A 20592-nucleotide genomic window follows, 5' to 3' on the forward strand; every position below is an offset into this window, starting at 1 on the left:
CAAATTGCCTACTTTAATTAAGCCAAGGTGTTATTCTTAAGAGAAGCCATTAAAAAGCATTAAAGGCATGTTACCTGGTCTAACTGGCTTCAGACAATGTTAGGGTCATCACTTAAGGCCTTTAGCTCTTTCCATTCACCCACCCACCCTTCCCCATCCCCTCCAAAGGCAGCGCTGGCTTGTACATGGTGCAATTGGAGGAAGCAAAATGAAAGAAATACAAGCCACACTGTAATCTGAATCTGGGATTATAAACTCTAGTGGGCAGTCCATCAATACACCATGCTTAGAGGGCAGTAGCAATATGATACATATACTATTATCAGAGAGTTAGGGGAAGATGTCTTCCCTGAAAGCTCCCAATGGAGCTCATGCTACCCAGCATGTATAAGGTTAAGCTTCTGTCCCTTGTGAACAGTTTGAACAACAGATCACCTGAAGCTTTGGGAGATTCCCGCCTCCCCCCCACACACACCTTGTTTATACTTCACCAAAATCGCAAGGAGTATTGTCCTTGAGGTTTGATACCCTCCAGTCTCCTGCAGATTGTGCCATTCAATCAACATTCAGTCCTGATTAACTGAGTGTGGAAAACGGAAAGATGGCCATAGGCCAAAAATTGATACCACAAAGTGCTGGTGATCTCTATATATACACACAGTTGCTAACGGAATCCAGCAGCTTTGAGGCACCGTTAGGAAACAGCAACGCCAAATTTACTTACTTTGTAGAAAATCAGCAAAAGGTCATCCAGCTTTCCATGAAGATCGCCTAGAAAGAACACAAACGTTCACAATTGGGCCATGGGACACAAGACTGGAATACGCAAGACTGGAAGCAAACAGTGATTATTGTTTCCTCCCCTAGGCAGGGTTCTAGAGCTGATGCATGTTTGTGAGTGTTGTAAAGCAATGGTATGAAGCACTAACTGTATGGCGTTCAACTCTTGAATCCGATTCCCCAGGGGAGCATTTCATATTCCCTGTGTACCAGCTGCTTACAGTAGACATTCTGTGAAAATATACACACATATGTATGAAACCATAATATGAAATACAGCAGGTGCAATTGGTTAACTGCCCACCCACTGCCCAAAAGCATTGGGAAGCTGTGTTGGAAGCAACAGGGAAGGTATGAGGAAGCAGCCGAGGCTTAATGGTCCCTCTCAAACTGCTATTTGAAGAACAAGATGATAAAATCCTTTTCACCCTGAGGGCTACATTCCTGTCAGGATCCATCGTAGTCACAAGTAGGACCTTGGCAGAGACACATGCCCGACTGGCATGTTTCCTGCCTCCTGGACAATCGTTTGGGAGCTTCTTAAGCATTCCTCAGCACATCACAGCGACTGATGCCAAGAGACATCAGCACACTTAGGGGTTCGCAGAGGTTTGCGCAGTTGCGTAACAGAACTCAGCAACTCAGCATTTAGGCTAATCTACTTTATTTACATTTAAACACACACAGAGCTCTGAAAATGGCTCCCTCTCTCTTTATCATCAGACAGCAAAGAGAAAGAACAAAGGACAATAGTCCCACTTCAGGGACACACAGTAATACAAACATCCTGTATTCGTCACTTCCCACTGTGGAATGAAAACACATACCCAGTCATGTGATAGACAATAAACCCATGACTGCACACAGGGAATGAATCTTCAAAGGTGGGCAACCTCTCAAGTGCCACATGGCACTGGTGGTCAGGGTCAGAGACAAAGATGAGGAGAACAACAAATGTAATTTTAAATTTTTTTGTATAGTATACTAGTTAACACTCACACTTGAGTTGTTGGTGACGATGGAAGTGAAACCTAAACACTACACTGCTCTTTTCTAGGCAAATATGACCAGGGTGAGAAAGCTCTCGAGAGGGAGGGGGGGGTCATATTGCAGACAGAAAGAAGTCTTAAAGGAATTTAAAATGGGAAGAAGCTATTTTAGGACTTTAAAATAGAAGGGGGGCATTAGCTTCGTAATATGAAGCATATTAAGCCCTTTAAGACCAAACCCAACAAGTATTACTATGAAATAATAAGTTAAGTATTTTGATTGGATTTAGTGGGGTTTAAATGATGCTCATTAGAGGAACTCTCACATATGCAACACATGAACCAGATGAATATTTAATGCCTGTTTCAATGTAGAAAGTTAAAAAGGATTTGACGGAAGTGACATAGATCTCATTTTGTGGCAATCAACATTTTGGCTCAAACTTCAGTAAAAAAATACACTTTCATCTGTCATTAAGGATGTTTTGAGCATGAAGACTATTATTTGCTTGAAGGACACATCAAAAAATCTCTCAGATGCTCTTTCAATTGTGCAAATGAGGACCCCCATTGGAGGATGTATGTACATTGATTATCAAGGCCACACACACACACACACACACACACACGTGTGTGTGTGTAGAAGTCTAAGGATATTTTGTTCTTGCTTACTAAAGCTCATTGAATGGTATAAACCTGTAAATAAAAGATATCTATTACTGCACTGAATGCTTGAAGCATCTTTTATTCAAATTTGGTTTCTCTCTGCACCTACAGCAGTACAATTAATTTATTTTCTGTGTGCGTCTTCTCTTGATTTGAAGAGATGGACTAATTATTACTAGTAACCATTTAGTGCTTGTCTTGCAAGTGGGTCTCCTCAAGCAAATCCAGGAAGTCCAATCCCATCCATTCACCCATGTATGGCAGTGTAATCAAGGCCAGATGACTGAGAGGCACTTAGATGTTGCCATCTTTAGCTGACTCTTTATGCAGGTGGCCAATTGGTGGTCCATGGCCATAAAGCATATTTGGCTCCAAATGGATCCCCAAAACTCAGGACAAAACATTTTGCCTCCAGTTTTACTATGTGGTTTTTCTTCTTGAGAAAAGGAAGATTGCTTATAATACTTATATACGCATATACTAGACAACCACATATGACTTTGTAGTTGTTTGCATATATTAGTGATATATTATACTTTACTTTTCTTTCATTTTATGACCTTTTCTTTTTCTTTTCTTTTGCTCAACTGAAATACTTTCAATCAAAAACTAAAATAAAAAAGAAGATTGATTTCTGAATTTCTGCATGAGAGAAAGAATATGCACTTTAATGTTTGCCCCTCCCCCACTCTCTCTAATTCCCCCCCTCAGGACAAAGAATGCATAACATTTCCCCACTGAGCCATCCATATATGGGGGGTGTGGGTAGTGAGAGAGAGAGAGAGAGAGAGAGAGAGAGAGAGAGAGAATGCATCATTGGTTTGCACATTTTCATCACAGTGTGTGTGTGTGTGTGTGTGTGTGTGTGTGTGTAGGCCCCCCCCCCAAGAAGTATCAATGAACTGGCATTTTCTTCTATCATGATCATGTTCAGGAACCGTTTGTTGAAGCACTTGTTGGAAGGCAAGAGGTGAAAGAAATTATTTACCACACAAAGTAGCATTTTACAGATGGAAAAGCAGCTCTTTTCTTAAAAGTTTGCCAGATTTAGTCACTGACTCACCCAGCAGCATCTGACAGGGGAGAAAAGAGGGAGGAAGTGTTCCGCTTACTTAAAAAATGCCAGGGGATGAGTCATCAGCCTCCCCCCCCCCATAATAAAGGCAAGACAGGAAGGATTTGTACTGCGAGGGGGTTGGGGAAGTGTAACATTCCAATGGCAGCTATAAAGACCACTTATCACTGGCTGGTGGGGAGTGGGGGTTGTGGTCTGGCCTGGCCAAGGTAGGTCAAGGCTGACTTCGGGCGTGGGTGGGGGAGGGGTTCATTTCTGTCCAGATGCGCAAAGAGGGGCTGATGGGCCATAGCACCCCAATTTGATGTATGCCATAGGGCGACCCTTAACCTTGGTTATCCCTGCCAAAAAATCAACCAGTAGGCAGACTGGTTGAGTCAGGATACATATCCAATGCCTATGTCCAAACCTGCTGACACCTGTAATCAATAAAGCTGTGGCCTGCTTAAATCTCCTTTTGGTTGTCCTGTGTTTATTGCACCTACATATTGCCTTGGCCCTACAGCGCCTGGGCCTGCAACCACAAATGCTAGACAGTCCTAGAAATTCACAATATACTTTAGATATCAACCCAGTGCCACATTTCTCTTAAGGAGAACTTACCACAGATGGTTATTTCCTTGGTATAAGAGGTGGACAGGTGTGTGATGTTTGGCATCTGCTGAAGGACCTTCCTGGTCTCATGTAGCAGCTGAAGAACGTATCGGGCGTGGAGGTGCTGTACAGAGTTGTGCAAGAAGACAGAAATGATATATTACAGAGAGTCGTTGGAAGAACTCCATCACCAAAGCCCAACGTGCTTTGTGCTTGCACACAGTTCTTATCAGTGTGACAAACGTTTGCAGTCATGACTGCAGACTTGGGGGATCATCACTGACTGCACAGGTCAGCATGGAGATGGGGGACATCTCTAAGGCAGTAGCAGCATCGGTGCCCATATTGTATTAAGAATCATCATCATTTTATTTGTATGCCACCTTTCCCTGGGTAAAACCATGCTCAAGGTGGCTTACAACATGAAAACATTTACATGACTACACACATAACAAAAGTAGTCTTAAACATGAAATAAAACACATCAAAAAGTACACAACCAAACTGAACAAGTGCCACATAAATCATAATATCTAAAACAAAGATACAAAAAAAATGGTATCAATAACAGAACCAGAAACCCCTAAGCAAAACTCAGCCTCAGCTTTCATAACAGGAGTCAGTCAGTCAGTCAGTCAGTCAGTCGGGGCACCGCCTTCCTCAGCCAGGCCGGAGGGAGTGTGTGTGGAGTGAGCAAGGCAAGGAGCAGGCCTTCCAGGACTCACAGCCAAGATAGCCTCTGGCCTCTACAGCAGCCTCAACTTTTGTAGCTGGAGTCAGTCCAGGCCCCACTCTCCCAGGTCAGGTGGGAAAAGGCAAGCAAGGTAGGGATCATAGTATCAATATTGGGTTGTAAGTGTGTGTAAGGGATGTGGCTCAGTGGTACAGCATCCACTTTGCTTGCAAAAGATCCCAGGTTCAACTCCCAGCATCTCCAAGTGGAGTTTGAAACCCTAGAGAGCTGCTGCCAGTCAGTGTGGACACTTCTGAGCTAGGTGGATCAGTGGTCTGGCTCAACGTGTCAACTTCCTATGTTCAGTAATGTATCCCGCTGCCCATATTGTTTTACTGCGGTTCTTGACATTGCCAGCACAGTTGCAGGTATACCCAGAAACTGCAGAATTCAGTTTTAGTGGCCAACAGATCAAAGGAAGCAGAAATTCCATGGGATGGGATATCCAGCTTTGCAATGTCCATCTTTCAAATTAAACCATACACCATTATGGCTAAAGAAATGGATAGCATAGGGCTGTGCGAGTTTCCTGCGCCAAAGGCTCTCAAGAGCAGCATTTGCCAGCAATGACTAAGCAATTGCTAAAAAAGCATGGCAGTGGAAAGAATTATGTTTTCTTCTCTGATGAATGTATTGGGGTGAATAAACAGCCTTTCAACAGGAACAGGGCTGGCAGAGCAACCTTTTTCGTAAAGCTGTCAGTTGAGGCCTGTTGCGCTGAATAGAATCACAGAACTGTAGAGTTGGAAGGGACCCTGAGGATCATCTAGCCCAGCCTCTTGCAATGCAGGAATATGCAGGTGTGTTCCATACGATGATCGAACCTGCAACCTTGGTGTTATCAGCAAAATACTCTAACCAACTGAGCTATGCAGGCAGAATACATACACACATAATGTTATTTGTATGCCACCTTTCCATGATTAAAACCATGCTCCAAGGCAGCCACATGAAAAAATACATAATTACAAACCTAGCAAAAGTAGTAACAAACAATAAGTAAAACATCAAAAAGTACACAACCAAATTAAACAATGCCCACATAAATCATAATAAGAACTAAAATAAAGATACAAAAAATAGTATCAAAAATAGCAACAACCCCCTAACAAAAGACCCCTCAGTAATACCCCAACCGCACTCCTTAGTGTTGCTTCTGCTATTACATGTCCTTTCTTGTAATTGTTTTCGATGCAAACTCCTTTGAACATTTGGAAAACTGGCATACCATATTTTGGTAAATAACTGTCATCTCTTTCAATATGCGCGTATCAAGTGCTTACAAATTCCTCCCCCCCCCACCATGATGCACATTAGCCTTCCCCGCCCTGCTGTCTTAATGGTGTCTAAGATGCCCTTACGATTATCAGCTGACACTTTTAGAGAGACCATAAAAATAAAACAGAACTCCATTTAACCATCCGTCTGAGCTTGCCTGTCGGTGCTTGAAAGCCTGAAGAAGAACATCAGTGTCAGCAACAGTGAGGGGGAAACAAAGGTGGGGCCCATAGTAGGAGGCAGGGACCTCGATGGTCTGTTCATATTCTCTCATTGTATAATCACTGGTGCTGGAGAAAAAGTTAGAGCTGACGTCTATAAAGGAAGCAGAAAGGCCACTTACAAAATTTTAGTTAGTTGACTACAAATGTACCTTTGGATAATGAGTTCATGACCATTTGTTTAAATTGATGATATATTCAGCATAATGCCATAATAATAACAGACGCTAAAATCCAAAGAACCTTTTGGGCATTTGCAAGAACAAGGAAGAGCTTTGTCAGGCTCAGTGTTGTTCTGACTTCGGGCCCAGTTTAGGCATTGAAACCTCCTTGGTTGCCCTTTCCTTTATCAGGAAAGTGATGGGAGAGGTGTTTGTTTTTTATTTTAAAAAAAATAAGATTTTTATTAAAGCTTTTCACAATACAGTATGATAAAAGCTACAAAAAATACAAACAGATCCTGTAAAATGTGGAGTCTTCTCCTAAAGGCAATACGCAGTCCCCACCACCCACAGAAGGTAGCAAACCTTCCCAGCTCTCACCTTCCTTTGTCCTTCCAGCCTTTTGCCTTTGGAGACCAACATTTCCCTGTCTCCCACCCAGGGCTCTCCATCAAACATCTACCACCCACATGAGTACACAATCCCAAACATATGACTCCCCAAAAGAGGGGGGGGGGAGGAACAAGAAAGGAGAGACAGAGAAGGGGTGAAAAGTAAAAAGAAACATTAGAGAAATATAAAAGGTCTTCTGATGTTCCATCTGCCAGTTACATTTAAAAAAAGAGAGATTATTTAAGACATTCAGTCCACGATCTTCTCCACTTTCTGTTAAACAATATTTATTTTAAGTCAAAGTGTCTCAGAGTCATTCATTTCTTTTTGCTGTACAGATGTTTCGGCGATAAACCTCCCACCCACAACCACAGGGCTTCAATTAGGGTTCAAGAAAACACAAGCTGATCGTCCTCTTCAGACCTTCTCTGCTCAAGAAGGGAAGGCTCAGAACTGAGGAAGTGGGAGACACTTGGGTGAAGCCAGTGTGCTTGACTCCATGCCTCCTACTCACGCTAATATTTCCTAATCAAGGCTCTTTTGTCATCCACAGGACTAAAGAATAATGTTTCACCTATGCTTTGTGTATGATATGTGCAATTCCCACAGAGGAAAAGCTTCTGCAAATATGGCTTAAAAGAAAACTATCAACCAACCTTGGCATTTACTGGAGGACATGCCAGCTTGTACAGGGAAAACCACTAATTACTTATAAAGGAACAAGGACTATGGCAAACAGACTGAGTCACAGCAGCCTACATTAAAATCACAATTATAAAATATTGTCAGGAACAAATATTGCCCCAAGAGGCATTTTCTGCGTAAGAGCATGCTGTAATTGAAATGTGCTAAGTGTGATAAGAATTTGAAGTGCTTCTTAAAAGTAAACATTATTTCAAGTTGTTTATTGGCTTCCTTGCTAACAACCCCAAACAAGAGCCACAGTCCCTGGTTTCTCAGCATCAATCATAGGAAATCTGCACTCCCTGCTATTTGAAAAATGGGATTGTTAAGTCTTTTAAAATATATATATTATTTACTTTGAAAAATTGACAGAGAACATGAAAGCAAAACTTGCCCACGTACCTTCACACATACAAACATATACATAATATATACATAACATTTACATATACCAATATATAAGAGGCATTCTAAAAGCCAATTTCATATATACCATGTAATTCAAACTCTTAGTGGCAGCATATAATTTAGTTCTTTTTCTGTTATGCCCATTTCTTTTTCAATATATGTTTGTACTGGGACCAGTTTGGCCATTTCTTCTCTAATAATTTGATAGCGATACATCATCAGTTAATTCTTTGTCTCCGAAATGTTTCCTTCATCATTCCCACCACCATTTGCCAATACGACTGCTTTTTTTTTTTTTTTACAAAGCCATGACATATGGTAAAAATCACCTTTTACTTATAGATAAATCCAGGACTTACTTTATTCTGGCTTACTAATCATTTTACTTTTCAATGCAGTCCAACACCATCTTAAAGCAAATTTCTTTATGGGTCATAGCTGTCAAGAAACTTGAACCCTTTTCAAACAGACAATGACATGCCTCTCTTGGGATTTCTCTATTCATATCTTTATTCCATCTCAGCATATAGTTATGGACTATTTTCTTACATTTTAAAAAATAAACAGCTTCAAATTCAGCACTCAGCTCTACAGCTGCAAATAAAACGTTTTGAATGTGTTGTGAAGGGCAACATACAATTGTGACACTAGATGGTAACTGTGAGCAAATTCAATGCATTTTTCAAAACGATTTTTAAAAAAGCATTTTCACAACATTTTCAACATGTGTGTAGATTCCACCTAAGTCTTATCTCTCTAAATCTCCTGGCTTCTGATCAGTCCATTTCAAAAAGTCCTGATGATACTGATATCTAGGTGGAGCCATCTTCACTTTAGTCTTTGCTTGTTCAACGGTCTGTATATTTTTCCAGTCCTGGCATGTCTCTAGTCTGTTTCCTTTCCATAAAAAAAAAAATCCTAACTGCCCCTTCATACTAAGCCATAAATCTTCCACTAGAGATGCCAACAGAATAGTTTTAGATGGAGAGAAATAATTGTTTATATCAGGGGTAGTCAACCTTTTCATACCTACTGCCCACTAATGCATCTTTCTTGATGGTAAAATTTCCTTACTGCCCACCAGTGCTGCAGTAACATGTGCCGTAGAACCTCCTACTGCCCACCTGGAATCCTGAAACGCCCACTAGTGGGCAGTAGGGACCAGGTTGTCTACCCCTGGTTTATATTGATTCCTGAGCATACATTAATTACATAGGACATCCTTTCCTAAACTGTTTTCCTAGTCTTTCTACTTATCCATAACTAGTTCATAATGCTTTTCTTTTCTTCTACATTGTATCCTGGCATTGTCCACGCCAAGCCTGCTGCACCTGCACAGTTCCTCAACTAGCTACAGGTACATGTGCAAAGATAAGTAGTTCCACACATATATGCTCTTGGCTGCACTGGCACGCACACACACGCACATGCCATTTTTTATTTTTATTTTTACAAAATACGTACATGTAACTGCTCTGAAAACTTAATCAGTCAATCCTTACCTGGATCAGTTTCATTGGCCTTAGTAAAATGGTCCAGCATGAATGTGAAAAACTTGGATAGCTGAGTAAGAAAAGGCACCTGTTAGTTTACAAGTTGAAATGATTATACAGTGGTACCATTGGTTACAGAGGCTTCAGGTTACAGATTCCGCTAACCCAGAAATAGTACCTCGGGTTAAGAACTTTGCTTCAGGATAAGAACAGAAATCACATGGCGGCAGCAGGAGGCCCCATTAGCTAAAGTGGTACCTCAGGTTAAGAACAGTTTCAGGTTAAGAACAGACCTCCAGAACGAATTACGTTCTTAACCCGAGGTACCACTGTATTACCTTGTCTTCCCCTTATTTGAAATAAGCACACTGGCTCCATCTGCACAGTAACAACCCCAGCAAAATCTCAAGCCCCCTATATCTCCATTGATAGGGACAGTGACACAGTTGAGCAGTGCCAACTCTAAATTTAAGGGTCTTACCGGGGGAGGGGGGTGTCTTTAGATGATAACATGCATTACTTTGCTTGTGTAACAATTCAGAATTAGCATTATTATTTTTTAGGCCTGATATAAATAAAAATGTTTCCCACTTTGTAGATGTGCCTGATACTAACCAGCTTCAAAAAATGAATGGCATGGTACTAATTATATTATATTATCTTGTTAAAACTTAAGCATCATCCATGAGAGGGAATAAAAATTTACAAGCTACATTATCCGTGAAGAACATAATCTGAAAAGCCGGCATGTTCTACCTCAGAAACAGTTTGCGTCAAAGAAAAATCCACCGAGTACAAACCTGTAGCTGTGCTTGTTCTTCTGCATATTCAATTGACTGAAAGATACTCAGGGCATATCTCCGCCTCATCTCCAGCCGGGCCATGTAAGAGCGATACCACCTTTGAATGAGGACAGCTGCTTTAATGGCTGCCAAGACATGAAGGGACCAGAAAGAGAAGATTAACTGTCCACAACTAGTTATGCAGATCTTTGGTTCTAAAATGCTATGTGTGAATCATGCTCTAAAACTCAGAAGGCTAATCATGGCTCACCTTTTAACCCTACAAGCACTCCTGCTTTTAAAGTTTGAGATAATCTTATGGCAGAGACACCTTCTGCAGCCTGGTGCTCTTCACATGTCCCAGCCAGCCAGGTCGGGAGAGTGCTGGTGCCCATGCTCTGCTTACAAGCTTCCCAAAGTCACCCAGCTGGCCACCCTGGGAACAGCATGATGGACCATATCACTCTTGGTTTAGGCAGGTTTCTTCTTACTTTCCTGGGAGTCCTCTTCTCTGAAGGGCTGTCTGGTCCAAACCCAATTTAAGGCAAAAGAAGGGAGAGCGGAAGTTGTTCATCAGCTGTTAGCACCTGGATAGCAGATGGTCAGGCACACAGGGCCACCTGGGAAGTTTTTTTTTCCTCACTGTGTGTTTCTATTTAAATTGAAGTAATTATTTCTAAATTTGTATCCAGGTGTCTAAATTAACACATGCTCCTCCTCCTGAGAGCCAGTGTGGTGTAGTGGTTAAGAGCAGTAGACTCGTAATCTGGTGAACCGGGTTCACGTCTCCGCTCCTCCACATGCAGCTGCTGGGTGACCTTGGGCTAGTCACACTTCTCTGAAGTCTCTCAGCCCCACTCACCTCACAGAGTGTTTGTTGTGGGGGAGGAAGGGAAAGGAGAATGTTAGCCGCTTTGAGACTCCTTCGGGTAGTGATAAAGCGGGATATCAAATCCAAACTCTTCTTCTTCTTAAGACACCTGGGATGGGGCAATACTGGGAAGGTTTAGGAGGGGATACAAAGCTAGGATTGTCTTTGGAAGCATTGCTGTACAGCTCAAAAACATTGCCAGCTGTACAATAAATTCCAAAGCATCTGAGGCCAAGAAGCCTATGAAAGTCACATGGGTCAGTATCTTAAACACATTTTTCAAATTCACACATACAAAATATCATTCGTTATAAACAAACGTAGGTTAAAGTCTCAGGTGATGCACAGCAGCTCAAAATGTGTTTCAATGTGTGCCCCGAAGTACCAGTTTTGCTAAATCCCAAGTATTTGGGTCATAGCAACTTGCATGAAACAAAGGGAAGGGCATTATGAGGTCATAAAATAATTAGTGCTTGCATTATGATTTACTAATGCAAGTTTTTAAAAATAAAAATAAAAAATTAATTTTATTATACAGTAGGCGCACAGTTGTAAAATACTATTTTATGCAGAAGCTTCTGAGTACAATTTGTCAAAAAAAATGTTGTAGATAATTATTTTTGGGTTTTTCAAAATTTAAAACATTTGTTTACCTATAAAATATGCATTCATAGTATTTTAATAGCACCACCATATTAGTGCCTAAGAACTGCACATCAGTTAGACTCCGCTCTAGGCAAACTGTGTGCAAGTGACTGCTATATGGTCCAAAATAAGGTACTGAGAGATTCATAGATCTTATGATATTAAACAAGTAGTAGCCTGCCTTTACGATGCGAGTCCTGGCAGAGGAACATCACACTGATCACAGCTCCTGATTTGATTATTGCAATTCTCACTCAGGTAGAAGTGTTGCTTTGTTATTAAGACAGTTAATTGAAACTCTGGAGACTTAGAATCAATGACATCAGTCAAGGCTATTCCCGAAAGGAACAGTCAATATTTCCAGAATCTATTTGCTATGGCAGAAGAAGCAAATGGATGTTGCAGAAGAGATACAGGAAAGTGTATGAGAGAGATGGCATTGGTGAACTGAAACAGGACTGATGTAGATGATTGATGTTGACTTGACATAATCCATGAAAAGTTGCGAGTGTGGTTCCAATCCATCAAATGGCTGGGAAATGGAACTGACACCTGTGTTTGTCACTTCAGGCCTAGTTGAGTCTAAGTCAGGCCCTACAATCCAATTCTATGCATCACTTTGTCTTCCTTCCACAAAGACTTGCTTTTGTGTTCTACACAAGGTACAAAAATCTGTCTCCTGGTAGGATTTTAAGCAACGGTATCCAGAGGGGGTATCTGTTTTGATGGGGGCAACGAAAACAATAGATGCTGATGGCAGACTAGAATAAAACGTATGGGTGATGGCATGGAGTTCTCAGCCAAGGCCAATTTCACAGTGGAGAATTTTCCTTTCCTTTTTACTTCTTATCCCGAATTCAACCCAGGCTTTCTCAAACATAAATGATGAATGGAAAGATACATTGACCTTTTCTCAATGACTATTGATGATGGGACATTATAGGTAGTGGCTGTTTAAAACAAACAAACAAACAAACAAAACCACGAGCTTTTGTTTTGCTGCCCTTGCAAGTGGTGGCAGATTTCCTAGGTTCCATCCCCACCCCCAACAATGGCTCATTGGAAATGATGTTTCTAAAAGGCACTCTATAATTTTTGTACCCTGAAATTGGTAAGTGGTTGCTTTTCTTTCCCTCTTTTCGTGAACCCCTGTTGAGTCTAATTTAGGGGAAGAGAATTGCCCCAAAGATATTCAGACTACAGCTTGCTGGTCTCTTAAACCTTCAAGTCTTCTCAAACCTCCCCTGCATGTCACAACAGAGCCCATTTTAACTCTGGAAACGTACCATGTCTGTGAAGTTTCTCTCAATCAAACCTTTCTTGTCAAGATAGTAAGAAACACCATGGCCAAACATTTGGGAGAACACTAAGAGATGTTAATATACATTGTGCCCTTTTGCACCAAGACTCTCAAAATAGGCGCCAAGGTTTGATGCTTTAAAGCAGCCTGTTCGCATATGTTTTGGACTAAACTCTCATCGGTTCCAGCAAGTAGATATATGCTGGCAGAGGCTGAAAGGAATTGCAGTTAAAACCATATGGAGGGGAACCAGGTTGGGAGAGGTTCTTTAAACAGAGAACAACTGGTGGCTATATTATTTCAACATCCTCTTGAGTCTTCTTCATAGTGTGTCCTCTAGCCTACTAGTCCAGCAGAACCACCTGGGATGGTCCAACCTACAATCAGCATCTTCCAAATTACTGGGTAATGCACACCACAATAAGTTGGTTTAAGTATCACATCACAGAATAGAAAGACCATGCACTGGTTATTTACCTCTTTCTGATTTGTTCACCCGCCTCGTCGTAATAGAAGTGCCACATCCCATGACTTCAGTTGAGACTGGGGTGCTGATTTAATATTTCCTCATGGGCGGTGGGTTTCTTCAAAACATCAGCGTTGCCAACCATGCTGTCTTTATATTCATCTCAATATGCAACAGTAAACAACGATTCCCGGAGAAAACTACACCTTCCATTGGCCCTAATAACAGAGAAGACTGCATGACAAAAATAGATACCATATTGTTAGCCACTAAAGTGCTGAGCAGCAGAAATAATTAACCAGGTTATATATGCACCGGTGAAGGCAGTGCAGAAATTTGCCAGTAAACACTAAGCACACTGCGCCAGATTTTGGCCAAGCACTCCTGACTGGAGATCCTACATTATGGGGTGGGGCAGTAAGGAACGAGAGCCAAAGGGGCCTAATTCAGCATAAGCAGCCACACTATAGTAGAAAACATTGGGCACAATTGTAAATCGCGCTTGAGGATATTTGTGGACACCTGTATCATTGTATCAATGTACCTATCTTGTGAGATTTGATCGAGACAATCAGAAGCCATGTTAGAACACTCAACATTCTGAACCATGAGCTGCTGGCCTGGGTGCTTCTCTAGAACAAAGGGAGTGGGCTTGTGCAGTTACACCTGGACTTGTAGAAACAGAGACTGGTGCCTCCCCAATGTGTCACATGCCATGTCAAGAACTACCAGACCCAGAGTTGCTGAGGCATAGGCAGAAGGGTGAGAAGCACCTGCGGGGAAACCTAAAGCACCATAATACATCAGGAACATTGATCTTGGGGACAGGGTGACAAAGTGCTGCTGATTTACAGGCCCAAAATACATGTAAGTAAATGTTGAGCACAAACACACACATCATACTGCCATGTCCAGCTATAAATCAGGTAGCCAGAAACATAAGGATGTTAAACAAAGGGAATGAAAAGAAGCAAAAGGATGCCAATTAAACATTTGTTTGTTTGTTTGTTTGTTTGTTTGTTTGTTTTTGCTTGCTTGCTTGCTTTTCAAAATGCACAAGGCCTTTCTGCAGTCTGGCTCAGGCAGTACAATTACTAGGCAAGCAGACGGACAAAAGCAAGATGAAAATGATTTCAAGATAGGGACGGTGTCTGTGGCAACAGACGGAGGGGGGGGAAGCTTCTAGATGTATTATGCAAGTATATTCTAGTGCTTTTAAGTAATACCACCATCAGCACTGCAACACTAAGAAGAGAGAGAGAGAGAGAGAGAGAGAGAGAGAGAGAGAAGTCCAATTTAGGCATTCAATGTGGGTGCATTTAAAGTGGGGACATTAGGGGCATATACACAAAGATCTGAAGTGTGTGTTAGGTGAAGGTATTTAGAATCCTTACCACAATTGGGAACCCTGAAAATGCAGGGTGCAATCTGAAGCAGAAGAGGATCAGCTGACAATCAAAGCATGCAGGGAAGAACAAACAGAAGGTGGTGGCTCCTGGTTTCAGTATTTGTCTCTCATTGGCATACAAATGTATTCGCTCTCCAAATATATAGGAACTTATTTAATTGTCATGGTTGATAAGAAGGGCTTTCATAGGCAAATCTGAGAAAAAACAGGAGGTAGGAGCTAAGCTAAGGTGTTGTCTCACTAGGTGGGGCAGTAGCAATCCTACTCCTTGGTCTAGAACTAAGTCCACATTTCTCAAAATACATTTTTCTGGCCAAGATTTCAGAGTACTTGCTTTTTTCCACACCATCTAGAAAAGGGTTGGTTTTTTTCTGGTCATACATACACACACATATCCAGGGAATGATCACAACACATGATCTGGCATTGTGGAAGATGCAAAATGGTAGTCAGGTTGCCAACACAGGTATTACTGCTGCTACTTGCAGTGGTGGTGGGGGGGGGGAAACAACTCTAGAGCAAAAGAAAGACACTGACCTACTAACACTGCTAATTAGTTAACCTTACTATTGGAGAATTTCTCTTTTCCCTGGGAAAAGTTAGTCCCCTCCCACCATTTCTCTTTCCAAAAATAGGGTGGGAAAATCTGAAAGGTATTTGTGCCCAGCCATCATTTGTACTTACAAACTGCCTTGTCTTGAACCTGTTTTGAATGTTATATTCATTCCTTGAATATTACTGAAGAGACAGCAACAGAGCATGTGCAGTTTCTCATCTACTGGTCACTACAAGATTCAGTACATAGAATTGTAGAGTTGGAAGGTACAACAAGGGTCATCTAGTCCAACCCCCTACATTGCAGGAAAATTTGCCCAACATGGGGCTCAAACCCATGACTCTTGATATTAAGAGTCTCGTGCCTTACCAACTGAGCTATCCTAGGTAGCTAGAAGAAATTTTTAAAGCAAAGGAAGTCTGATTTCCAGGCAAGCTTGAGTCCCAACTTTACCCATTTTAGATATGAAAAATATTCAGTGCTAAAGTTGTGTGTGTGTGTGTGTGTGTGTAATGTCACAAAGGGAAGTGTAATAGGAAAACAAATGAAACGCAAAGCTGGGAGCATGACAGTCAAATGATAGTCATGTTTAGGAAGTTATACTCAAGGCTGGGAATGGGGAAGAGATTCAGTTTGGTTTACAATTGAAAGGAAACTTTCCTAACTTGTACTTACCAAAACAATATGCAAACAAATAAAGGTATATTTCAAAATATACAGTTCCCCCAATGTTGTGTTGCAGTTCTCAAACAAGAACACGTGTACAAAAAGCGTATTAGTGAAAATAGCACTACATTAGGAGAATTTGCTTGCAAAAATGTGCATAATGGGAGATGTACACAATAAAATGCTGATGAATTTCCACAAAGGTTTTAAAAATAAATAAATCACAAACTGATGCAGCAATGTGCTGAGCTGAACTTAAAAATCAAAAAACAAACAAGATTTACCCATCCTTACTCAAGACCAAGTCTATGCTGAAACTGGAGAATTAAAAATATGCCTCTGGTTTTTAGAGGATGACTAAAAAGTAAACAATTTCCTAAGGGGCTATGATTTTCCCACTCTACCCTGATAGAAAATGAAGAAGGAGAAAAATAATTCCATGTTTGTGGAAGGGTTGTTAGAAAATAAATAAATGGTGCAGATGGAAATCAATTAATATGCATTACATGAAAGAACTATGCATTGTTTAGGAAATATGTGAATACCCCATATGTGGATCCAATACTACATTTAACACAATTCTGGAGACTGGAGTGCTGGGATTTCAAATTCTTTTTAAAGGGAAATTGTAGTTTTATTTTGCAACACCAACACTCTGTGAGAAGGGTGATCAGATGCAGCAGATAAGAGGGATCATGTATCTTTAACAGGTCTACAGAAGAGGAAATTCTCAGGAGTGTAGCACCCCTCAGCACCTTGGTGTTGTGTCACGACAAGTTTTACCTGCCACAACTCCTTCTTTTGCACAGTTTTTAAATGTGCAGGAGTTCTGTCCTCTAGCCACCCAATATCTCTGGACATGAGCAGTCAGAAAGAATGTGTGGGCAGCTTAATATTTAATCTAGTTCTACCCCAACATAAATTGGGAGTTTACAAAACCCTAATAAACTAAAGACAATTGATATGTGACTCTGGAGCTTGTGATCTTAGGAAAGGCTGAAAATAAATAAAATCAAGGATTTATCCAGGCTCAAACTATGGATCATAAATTATTGCATTTGCTTAGAAATAAACCTTATTTAGATGTAACTAAATTTTATTTAGATGGGCTTAATTGCAAAGAAGTGTGTCGGCAATGGCAATCTGTGTTACATCATGCAATGCTTCTCTCCACCAACATTGATTTAAAAATAAAAACAAATGGTTAAAATATATCTACCAAAACAAAGGTACCCAAAGAAATTACCTTATGTCTTCCATTGCATCAGCAAAGAGGTTTACTGGGTGTTGTAAACAAGCTTTCTTCCTGGGCAGAGGGTACAGGACGCGATATAAAATCAATTGACATTCCAGCTTCCTTCTCGGTGGTTCACATTTGTGCTCCTCTTACATTTATGCAGATAGAAGATTTATCAAGGAACAGCTCCTTTCTCCTTCTAGCCAGAAATAAGAGCTGTGTTCTGCAGCTATGAACAGCAGTGCAGGCACAATGATGTATTGGAGAAACCTATGTTGTTACCAGGCTCTCTGAATCTCAGGCAGATAAGTGGATGGCTAAAGTTATCTGCTTCACATTGGAAACTGCTTCTCAGCAACAGCCATTATAGTAATAATGAACCACAAATTAGCATTATGGCATAAGATAAATCATTTGGTGAGGCATGGAAAGAGGCACTAGAATTATAAAAGGGGGTGGGGGGGAGAGAAACAGAGACAATGCAGGCCATACTCCAAGTTAATAAAATTTTCAGAGACCATTTAATACTCAGTACCCGGGTAGCCTGGCCATTTCCACAGCATCTTCTCAATTAGCTTCTGAGGACCATTAGAAGGGAAAATACAATGAGGGAACAAAAATAACTTGGCAAGTTTCTCACTCTGTCACACACTACCACATCATAAAGCCTTCAGTTTCCAAAAGCAACAGAATGATATATATCATCAACACAATTTTAAAACTCCATATGGCTTAAAGCGCCAGTTCTATTTCAATAAACAGTGAATGCAACTTAGAAAGTTTCCTTGAGTAAAAAATCTATTACTTGACTGTTTGGACTAATCTATACATGTCAGTCTACCTTTGTGGTAGATAATGAGAACAAGAAAAAGGTGAAGACTTGAGCTACATCTCAGGTTGCCTACAAAGGGGATCATGATAACATGCAACCTGAGGAAACAGCAGTGAATTTAGTTTCCTCTCTCTCTGCTTCCAGAGTGGTAGTCATGCCAGTCTGATGCAGCAACAGGTCTTTGCTGACATCAAACATACCTACTTTATGAGATGGAGCAGACAGCCCACACCAGAGAATCATATGCATATTTCTAACGTACGTATGCTTTTAACACAGCGAGTGCAAAATATACAGACTGGTAATAGATGTTAGTCATTGGGACAAAATGTACATTGAGACAAGAAAAAGCTAGTGCTTATTCAGCTTTAGACACATGTTTTCTACACATTGGCCAAATGAATGCACATTACAGATTCTAAAACATTTAACTTTTATTAAATGGAGTACCACTCATTCACATCATACAAAGTCCTGCCTTGTGGTCCAAGAGTCTGTTGACCCAATATGGCAACCTGACAAAGCAAGTTACATTAGGCTTAACACACCTGTTAGCAAAAGCTTTGTGCCATTAACATCTGCATAGCAGGCAGAGGTCAACAGGTGGGTTTTCCACCAGCTTGGCAATGTAGTGATGGAAGAATGCATAGTACTGGTGTCTACTCATCCTGCAGCTGTTAAACAGAGAATCCCTGCTTATTAAAAAGTTTATCAGTGCTGTTTGGAATGTGAAATATTGCTGCAGATCATGGGCATGTTTCTCCTTGAGTAGAAATGGTTTCTACATCATTTGAACAAATTCAAAACCTTTTATACTATTTGCTAAACCTGAAATTCATAATCTACACTGCAGCATTCTTCTTTCAGGGTCATCAGTTTAGTAAGTGCAGAAAGTGCTTTTTAAAAGCAATGACAGGATAGGAGAGAGTAAACAAAAAATGTTTGTACAGCTATTCTTTTTATCTCTCCTGAAGAATTTCATGATTCATGATAATGTTTTGTTTTTTTAAAAAATTCGCTCCCTGAGGACTGAACAGCAGCACTCTTCAAGAAATAAATAAATAAAAGAAACGTGATCATTTTGATGGGCAGCAATTTGGAAGCTTCTCGTCCAGACAGCATGAAAAATGAACCAGGCAAATGCAAAAGGTGGGCTGGCAAACTGCAGCAGCTGTCAGGTACCAATCATAAAGGACAAGGCTTAGAATTAAGCAATTTATAAGCCATTGAAGGAATATAAGAAGCTTCCTTGTACTGAGTTAGACCATTGGTCCATCAGGATTCTCTATGCTGATGGGCAGTGGGTTCCCAATATATCAAGCAGGTATAGTATGTTTCCCAATCCCAGGGATTGAACATACAATCTTCTGTATGCAAAGCAGATGCTCTCCCACTGAGCCATGCCACTGCCATTACTCCCAACATGGCTGCAATTATGACAGGCCTGTGTTATTCCTTCTGCCTCTGAGCCCTGGAAAGTCTGTTTGTTTTTAATTCTTCATGCATGCACAGACATAACCGGCTCCACTACCCCACAACTTTAGTTGACATACAGCAGTCATATATATACACACGGGACAGTGCAGAAAGAGTTTCATATACCTCAAAAATCACAACCTTCTTTAGAGAAAGGTGAGCACACAAGGTAACAAGTGGCTTCTCCACTCTCAACGAGGATTGACAGCCCTCTGCTGACAGAACACCATAATCTGCTTCGAAGGTAAACTGGAGCAAAATACTATCTCAACAGATCTCGTCCTTCGGGATATTGCGTTTTATGTTGTTGCATTCCAACAGTATCTGCTATTAAGCATTTATTGCTCCTAAGGACTTTATAGCACTTTTATCCACATATATGGATAGTGTGGAGATGATTGTTAAATCATTGTAACTAATGCTTCTCATTTCAGTTCCTTAGCTTGACTAAAGTTAATTGTTATTGGTTAGCAGTAGGAAGAGTTGTTGTTTAGTCGTTTAGTTGTGTCCGACTCTTTGTGACCCCATGGACCAGAGCACGCCAGGCACTCCTGTCTTCCACTGCCTCCCGCAGTTTGGTCAAACTCATGTTGGTAGCTTCGAGAACACTGTCCAACCATCTCGTCCTCTGTCATCCCTTTCTCCTTGTGCCCTCCATCTTTCCCAACATCAGGGTCTTTTCCAGAGAGTCTTCTCTTCTCATGAGGTGGCCAAAAGTATTGGAGCCTCAGCTTCAGGATCTGTCCTTCCAGTGAGCACTCAGGGCTGATTTCCTTAAGAATTGATAGGTTTGATCTTCTTGCAGTCCATGGGAAAATCAGTCCAGTAGGAAGAATAATTAGACAGAAATCTATTCTGAATATTGTAGGGTCTGTTGG

General features: G+C 40.9%; 2 protein-coding genes across 2 annotated transcripts in view; one reads left to right on the plus strand and one right to left on the minus strand.

Annotated features, from left to right (window-relative positions):
* The window catches only part of PPEF1 (protein phosphatase with EF-hand domain 1), a 34792-nt gene extending 16971 nt beyond the window's left edge, over positions 1-17821 (minus strand). The window contains exons 1-7 of the mRNA XM_033147328.1: positions 17416-17821; positions 13551-13773; positions 10276-10403; positions 9485-9545; positions 6273-6430; positions 4114-4228; positions 725-771 (exon numbers count right to left, since the gene is read on the minus strand). Coding sequence (XP_033003219.1) covers positions 725-771; positions 4114-4228; positions 6273-6430; positions 9485-9545; positions 10276-10403; positions 13551-13602 — 561 coding nt within the window. The 5' untranslated portion in view covers positions 13603-13773; positions 17416-17821. The remainder of the gene's footprint in view (positions 1-724; positions 772-4113; positions 4229-6272; positions 6431-9484; positions 9546-10275; positions 10404-13550; positions 13774-17415) is intronic.
* RS1 (retinoschisin 1) overlaps positions 16446-20592 on the plus strand; it is a 30519-nt gene continuing 26372 nt past the window's right edge. The window contains exon 1 of the mRNA XM_033147325.1: positions 16446-16533. The gene's annotated coding sequence lies outside the window, so the exon portion shown is untranslated. The remainder of the gene's footprint in view (positions 16534-20592) is intronic.

The sequence above is a fragment of the Lacerta agilis genome, chromosome 4 (assembly GCF_009819535.1).
Source record: "Lacerta agilis isolate rLacAgi1 chromosome 4, rLacAgi1.pri, whole genome shotgun sequence".
Lineage (NCBI taxonomy): Eukaryota > Metazoa > Chordata > Lepidosauria > Squamata > Lacertidae > Lacerta > Lacerta agilis.